This window comes from Peromyscus eremicus, unplaced genomic scaffold (assembly GCF_949786415.1).
Source record: "Peromyscus eremicus unplaced genomic scaffold, PerEre_H2_v1 PerEre#2#chr22_unloc_1, whole genome shotgun sequence".
In the NCBI taxonomy this organism is placed as follows: Eukaryota; Metazoa; Chordata; class Mammalia; order Rodentia; family Cricetidae; genus Peromyscus; species Peromyscus eremicus.
In genome coordinates, this window is record NW_026734286.1 from 5,784,747 (window position 1) to 5,792,289 (window position 7,543).

General features: G+C 53.7%; 1 protein-coding gene across 1 annotated transcript; it reads left to right on the forward strand.

Annotated features, from left to right (window-relative positions):
* The first annotated feature begins 207 nt into the window (after positions 1 to 207).
* On the forward strand, positions 208 to 7,435 carry Tubb4a (tubulin beta 4A class IVa). The gene is made up of 4 exons (XM_059251898.1): positions 208 to 386; positions 1,480 to 1,588; positions 1,723 to 1,833; positions 5,717 to 7,435. Exons 1-4 carry the CDS (start codon positions 330 to 332, stop codon positions 6,772 to 6,774), a joined length of 1,335 nt encoding a protein of 444 aa, XP_059107881.1. The 5' UTR covers positions 208 to 329; the 3' UTR covers positions 6,775 to 7,435.
* The last annotated feature ends 108 nt before the right edge of the window (positions 7,436 to 7,543 follow it).

The window sequence follows — 7,543 nt, forward strand, 5'->3', positions numbered from 1 at the left end:
CTGGAAGCTGGAGTGGGGATATACCAGGACCCTGAGGTCTCAGAGAAGGTGCTTGCCGGGGGAGATTCCTACATCCCCAGGCCCCTCCCTCCATACTCCCCCTATCCTCCCTCCATCCTTCACTGCGAGCATCCCAGGCGGGCCCAGGAGGCGGAGCTTGCGGGTGACCCGGGCGGTGACGCGCCAACGGCTCCGCTGATATAGAGGCGCCCGGGGGCGCAGAGACAGGCTCCGCAGCCGCCACCTCACCCAGTCTCCTGAGCCAGAGCCACAGCGGCCCGCCCGTCGACACCAGTCCATCCGCTGCTACCAGCAGCACCACCACCACCATGCGAGAGATCGTGCACCTGCAAGCCGGGCAGTGCGGCAACCAGATCGGGGCCAAGGTGCGCGGGGCTGAGGGAGGGGTGGCGACGGGAGGGGCGCAGAGAGGGGTCTTCGGCTCCCCTAAGACTCCCCCAGGAAGTCTGCATCCCAGGGTGGTGGGGGAGGGGAGCCAGGACAGAGCCAGGCCGGGAACAAAGAGGCCGGTGATGGGGGCAGGGCCTGGCCTTGTGTCCCTTGGCCACAGCTGGCCTCACAGCTGGGCCACTGTCACCCTCAGCTGCCGGCACAAAGAGGCACGGCCCCTCCTCCCAGGGCTGCCGCCGGGATGGGGTGGCACCGAGTGGCTCTGGTGGGGCCCATCCTGTCCCTACCCCCCACTTCTTGCTGGCTCATGCTAGCTGTGGCTTTGAGTTCCCCAGTCACCTAGCAGGAGAGCGGTCAGGAACTGGAGAAGTGGTTTTAAGGGTGTTCCAGACACAGCATCTCTCAGCCCGTCCTTCCCGACTGTCATTGTGTCCCAGTCCTAGCACTTGGGAGGTAGGGGCAGGAGCCCAAAAACAGCCTCTCATACACAGTAAGTTGGAGGTCAGCCTGGGCTATGTGAAACCCTGTGTTAACAAATTAATAAGTAAGTAAGTAAGTAAGTAAGTAAGTAAGTAAGTAAGTAAGTAAGTAAATAAATAAATAAATAAATAGGGGCAGTGTCGCTCAGTGGGTAGAGCCTTTGCCCAGGTGTTGTGGTACATACCTGTCACCCCAGCCACTAGGGAGGTGGAGGCAGGAGTTCAATATCATCCTAGGCTATCTAGTGACTTTCAGGCTAGCCTGGGCTATAGGAGACCCTGCCTAAAAAATAATAAACAACGATTTAAAAAAAAAAAAAAACAGCAAATCAAAAAAAGCTACTCAACCCTTCCCGTCACCCATCCCCGCATCAAACAAACAAACAGTAGGGCAGGCAGCATGGCTCCTAAGGTGCTGACTGCCAAGTTTGATCTCCATGTGCCGGAAAGGAAGAAGGGCCTCTGGCAAGTTGTCCTCTGGCCTCCACTCAAGCATGTGGCGTGAGGCTCACCCACATGAAGTAAACTGTTTTTAAACAGTAACAAAAGGAAAATCTACTCAACTTTGCCATCACACGTCTCTCCCTAGTTCTGGGAAGTTATCAGTGACGAACACGGCATCGACCCCACCGGGACCTATCATGGGGATAGTGACCTCCAGCTGGAAAGAATCAATGTCTACTACAATGAGGCCACAGGTAGGGTGGCCAGTGGGGTGGACACCTTCTGCCCGGGGTGGGGGGGGGGACCTGGCAGGAAGGGACAGGATGTGCCCAGGAGCCTGCTGGGCCTGGCGCTCACCCCAGCCTTCATCCATCTGCCGTCTCCACAGGTGGAAATTATGTTCCCAGAGCCGTGCTGGTTGACCTGGAACCCGGCACCATGGACTCCGTCCGCTCTGGCCCTTTCGGCCAGATCTTCCGGCCAGACAACTTTGTGTTTGGTGAGTCCCTGTCCGGTGTGGGCACACATGTTTGTTTTCATTTCTAATTAGCACCAAAGAGCCCACAGTGATTGCTGCAGACTCGGAGGGGACAGGGCAGCCTCCAACTGGCCATATAGCGGAGGCTGGCCTTGAACTAGCTTACGTGGCTTAAGGTGACCATGAATTCCTGATTCTCCTGCTGCCGCCTTCCCAGTTCTGGGATGGCAGGTGGGTTTCTGTGCTGCTGGGGGTGGAGCCCAGGGCTTCCTGCATGCCAGAGGAGCACTGTAGTGACTGAGCCCCAGCCCCAGCCCTCTGGAGATGGTGTATGTAGGAAGGATGTGAGCAGGTTCCGTGTAGACACCATACTTTTCTAGAAGGGCTCTGAGCTCATCTTCCAATTAGGAGAGGAGTCAGTCCACGACCACAGGGCTGGTGTTCAGCAATCCATCTCCAATCTGTCCTTAGAATGTCAGCTCCACGGGGATGGCAGCCGGTCAGAGTGGGAGCAAGCAGGCAGCTAGCGACCTTGGGCAGGGAGTTTCCCTCTCTGATGGATACAAAGTTTGTGGAAGATAACTGTGGCCGGTGTGGGTATGGTGCATAAAGGTCCTCCGGAAATGGCTGAGGAGAGAAAGATACAAAAATGGGAGGTGGGCCAAAGAGCATGCACACAAAGTGTGCGTGTGTCCCAGAGAGAGACAGAGAGGAGGAGGAAATAAGAAAGGAAGGCAGAGAGAAAAGAAAGAAAGGAAAAGATTAAAAGGCTTGGGGAGATGACTCAGTTGCTTGGTGTGCAAGCATGAAGATGTGAGTTCAAGTCCCAAGCACCCATTTGAAAATACAAGTACAGGAATTCATGTCTGTAACGCTAGCTCTGGGGAGAACAGTGACAGGTGAAACCCTGGAGCTCGCTGGCAGGCCAGTCTAGCCATGTGAGAGACCCTGTCTTAATAATAAATTAAATAAATAAATAAATAAATAAATAAAGTGGAGAGAGATAGAGGAAGACACCAGACATTGGCCTCCTAGGCGTGTGCATACACGGGCACACACACACACACACACACACATACACACACACACACACACACACACACATACACACACACACACACACACACACACACACACACATACACACACACACACACACACACACAGAGGCATACACTCACACACAGGTGACATGGAGCAGAGGCCTGCTAGAGGTGAGGGAGGGGCCGTGTGAATACAGGTAGAGAAGGAATTCCAGGCACTGGTGCAAAGGTCCCAGAGCTGATGAAGAAGCATCCAGGAGGCCCGCGTGACTCTAGCAGAGGGAATGAGGAGAGGTGGAGGTCGAGGCAGGAGGGAACAGGGCAGGGCGAGTGGAACTTGTGGGCTACAGGGTGGGGAGGAAGTGGGGAGGGGGGAGAGGGACAGCTGGGACGGACTCAGCTCACGGGCGCCCTCTGGCTGCTGCAGGGAGCACAGACGTGAAAGGTCGCAGCCCGGTCTGGGCACTCCTGGGAGGAACAGAGATTTTTCAAGCTTATGGGGGATGGTTTTATTGAGCTTTTTGTAGGAGCCCTCTAGCTTCTGGATGAAGGTGTGGCGAAACTGAAACACTTACTATTAAATATAATAATTGTTATAGCACGTAATAATCGGCGCTGGAGAGATGACTTAACCGTTGACAGCACTCTGCTCTAGCAGGGGACCCTGTTTGTCTCCCAGGACCCTGGTGACCCTTCAACCATCTTCAACTCTGGCCTCTGAGGGCACTGCACTCATGGTGCACAGACAAACGTGCAGGCAAAACATTCACCCACATAAAAAGTACGAATAAGATAAGCTGGGCATGGTGGTGCACACGAGAGGCAGGGCTAGAGGATCTGAGTTCAAGGCCAGCCTGGTCTACAGAGGAGTTCCAAGACAGCCAGGGCTACATAGTGAGACCCTGTCTGGGGGGGGGGGGGAGGAGAAATTAAGTAAATTAAAGAATAAAATAAAATTTGAAAAATAACTATATAATTAAATTAATTACATCCTAATAATAATGATTGTTTGATAATAAAGTATCAACTACTATTTATGCCTATTAAGTGACTGTTGTTAATAATAAGTTTGCTGTGTTAGAATTACACAGTAGGGTTACTGCAGACAGTGACAATATACAGAATCTCAAGCAGCTGAGGGGAAAGACTTTAAATGTTTGTAGGATAAATAAAACAGTGATGTCTGTTTGAGGAAGTTGATACCTTTATCCTAATTCAAACATTGGACAGTATAGCCCTGCATTAAAATACAATGTGCCCCCCCACAAATGTGTATAAATTTTATGTCTTGGCTGAAAAATAGATCTGGAGCCTGGTGTGACAAAAGAGCCACCAGGAGGCCTGTGTGGCTGGGGCAGAGGGAGTGGGGGGCACAGAAGGAGGTAGAGGCAGGAGGGAACTGGGCCCGGTGAGCACTCCCCTGGCATGCACAAAGCCCTGGGTCTGCGGCCAGCACCATAGAAACTGGGTTTCCTGATATCTATCAACATCTCAGCACTCAGCGGAGCAGGAGGGTCAGGAGTTCAGGGGTATCCTTGGCTACACATGGGGTTTGAGACCCTGTTATTAAATAAAGAAATAATCCAAGCCTGGCATGGCAGCCTATCCCAGTCATCAAAGCACTTAGCAGACAGACAGAGTCCATAAGCAGCCAGAGCCACATGATGAGAATCTATATAAAAAAATAAGGCCGGGCGGTGGTGGTGCATGACTTTAATCCCAGCACTGGGAGGCAGAGGCAGGCGGATCTCTGTGAGTTCAAGGCCAGTCTGGGCTACAGAGGGAGTTCCAGGACAGCCAGGGCTACACAGAGAAACCCTGTCTCAAAAAACCAAAAATAAATAAATAAAATAAACCCACCTAAGAAAAACAGTTTGGGGGGTTAGTGGTAGAGAGATGGCTCAGTGGTTAAGAGCACTGCTGTTTTCCAAATGACCCAAGGGTTCCCAGCACCCACATCAGGTGGCCCACAACCACCTGTAACTCCAGCTCTGGGGAATCTGACACCTTCTGCTGGTCTGCAGGGAAACATGTACTTTTGTGCGCATGCATAAGAATAGAGCTTTGTTTGTTTGTTTGTTTGTTTGTTTGTTTGTTTGTTTGAAGTCTCACTATGTAGCCCTGGCTGTCCTAGAACTCGATATGTGGACCAGACTGGCCTTGAACTCACAGAGCTCCACCTGATCTACCTCCCCAGTGCTGAGACGCACACCACCACACCCAGCTAAAATAACGCTATTAAAATAAAAATAAGCTGGGCGGTGGGTGGTGGTGCACGCCTTTAATCCCAGCACTTGGGAGGCAGAGGCAGGCAGATCTTTGTGAGTTTGAGGCCAGCCTGGTCTACGGAGCTAATTCCAAGATAGGCTCCAAAGCTACACAGCTATCAAAATAATAATAATAATGATAATAATAATAAATAAAATAAAACAAAAATAAATAAAATAAAATTAACCACCACAGTCCCCAAAAGTAAATTCAATAATTAAATAACAATAATGTTAACGTTATTCTTCCAGCCTTTTCAGTGTCATTTATTAATTTCTGAGACAGGGTCTCATGTAGCCCAGGCTGGCCTCAACTCACTATGTAGCTGTGGCTAGGCTTGCATGCCTGATCCTCCTGCCGCCACCTCCTGAGTGCTGGAATGACAGATGAGGCTAGCACATCTGGCTTCTGCCCTGGTGAGGAGGGAACGCAGGGGAACCCAGGGCCTCATGGGCAGGCCTCTACCCTCCGAGCCCGGCCGGGGACTCCTGTCATTTTCTTGTCTAATGATTCAGATGCTAGGGTTCAGCGCTGACGGTTTGGAGGGTCCACCCTTCCCCATGCCTGCGAATCCAAGCCTGTCTCTTCGCCAGGTCAATCCGGAGCCGGCAACAACTGGGCCAAGGGCCACTACACCGAGGGCGCGGAGTTGGTGGATGCGGTCCTGGACGTAGTGCGCAAAGAGGCGGAAAGCTGTGACTGCCTCCAGGGCTTCCAGCTGACCCACTCGCTGGGTGGTGGCACCGGCTCGGGCATGGGGACCCTGCTCATCAGCAAGATCCGGGAGGAGTTCCCAGACAGGATCATGAACACGTTCAGCGTGGTGCCATCGCCCAAGGTGTCTGACACGGTGGTGGAGCCCTACAACGCCACGCTGTCTGTGCACCAGCTGGTGGAGAACACGGATGAGACCTACTGCATCGACAACGAGGCCCTGTACGACATCTGCTTCCGCACGCTCAAGCTCACCACCCCCACCTACGGGGACCTCAACCACCTGGTGTCCGCCACCATGAGTGGGGTGACCACCTGCCTGCGCTTCCCGGGCCAGCTCAATGCGGATCTTCGCAAGCTGGCGGTGAACATGGTACCCTTCCCTCGTCTCCACTTCTTCATGCCGGGATTCGCACCCTTGACCAGCCGGGGCAGCCAGCAGTACCGGGCCCTCACCGTTCCTGAGCTGACTCAGCAGATGTTCGACGCTAAGAACATGATGGCCGCGTGTGACCCGCGACACGGCCGCTACCTGACCGTGGCCGCTGTCTTCCGGGGACGGATGTCCATGAAGGAGGTGGACGAGCAGATGCTAAGTGTGCAGAGCAAAAACAGCAGCTACTTCGTGGAGTGGATCCCCAACAACGTCAAAACAGCCGTGTGTGACATCCCGCCCCGGGGCCTGAAGATGGCAGCCACCTTCATCGGCAACAGCACGGCCATCCAGGAGCTGTTCAAGCGCATCTCGGAGCAGTTCACCGCCATGTTCCGGCGCAAGGCCTTCCTGCACTGGTACACGGGCGAAGGCATGGACGAGATGGAGTTCACCGAGGCCGAGAGCAACATGAACGACCTGGTGTCCGAGTACCAGCAGTACCAGGATGCCACGGCTGAGGAGGGCGAGTTCGAGGAGGAGGCGGAAGAGGAGGTGGCCTAGGCCTCCTCCTGCCCATCACCCTGACCCGGGGGGCACACCAGCAAAGCTTTGACCCTGAACACTCCACATCTGCCCGCAGCTGCCTCCCCACCTTGGACCCCGTGAGCCTCGTCATCGGCCCTGCTAGCACCGTCCAAGCCCAGAGCCCAGGTTGCTTCTACTTACTTCACCTTTAACCCCTGAACCCCACCTTCTCTCCAGCCCTCTTCTAATACCCATAAGCCCCCCACACACACACTCTTCATGTCCTTGGGTCTTAAAAATCATGTCTTTTATCCTACAGCCCCTCCCCTGCACTCCTGAACCATTCATTACCCACCTCTGACATCCCCAGATGTCCCTCTAGGACTTGACTTACATTTTACCCATGCCTCAAGCCCCCTTCGCCTCTCACCTTACCTTACCTTTGACCTCACAGCTCCCCACTCCCGACCCAGCCAGCACCCTCACTCTGGCTCCCGTAAGTCCCGGTGTGTTCCTGCCCTTGTGCCTTAGTTTAGCTGCTACCAGCTTGGCTTTACCAGGGAAGCGCTGGAGGGAGAGGGAAGAGAGGCCTGTGGCCTGGGGTGAGAGAGAGAGCTCCTCCCCGCTGCCCACCCCACCCTGCTCTTTGCTGACCGCCCCCCCCCCATCAATAAAAGAGTCATTGCTTTGATATGGCTTTCTGTTCATTTTATTTTCTTCTCTGAGGGCAGCCAGGGAGGGGAGTGGCCCACAGGGTGGGAAGAGGGCCACTGAAGACTGAATGAACAGAAAAAATAAAAAGAAC

Coding starts and splice junctions, on each gene's coding strand:
- Tubb4a (XM_059251898.1), top strand. CDS start 330: ATGCGAGAGATCGTGCACCTGCAAGCCGGGCAGTGCGGCAACCAGATC. Junction 387..1,479: donor GCAACCAGATCGGGGCCAAG/GTGCGCGGGGCT, acceptor GTCTCTCCCTAG/TTCTGGGAAGTTATCAGTGA. Junction 1,589..1,722: donor CTACTACAATGAGGCCACAG/GTAGGGTGGCCA, acceptor CCGTCTCCACAG/GTGGAAATTATGTTCCCAGA.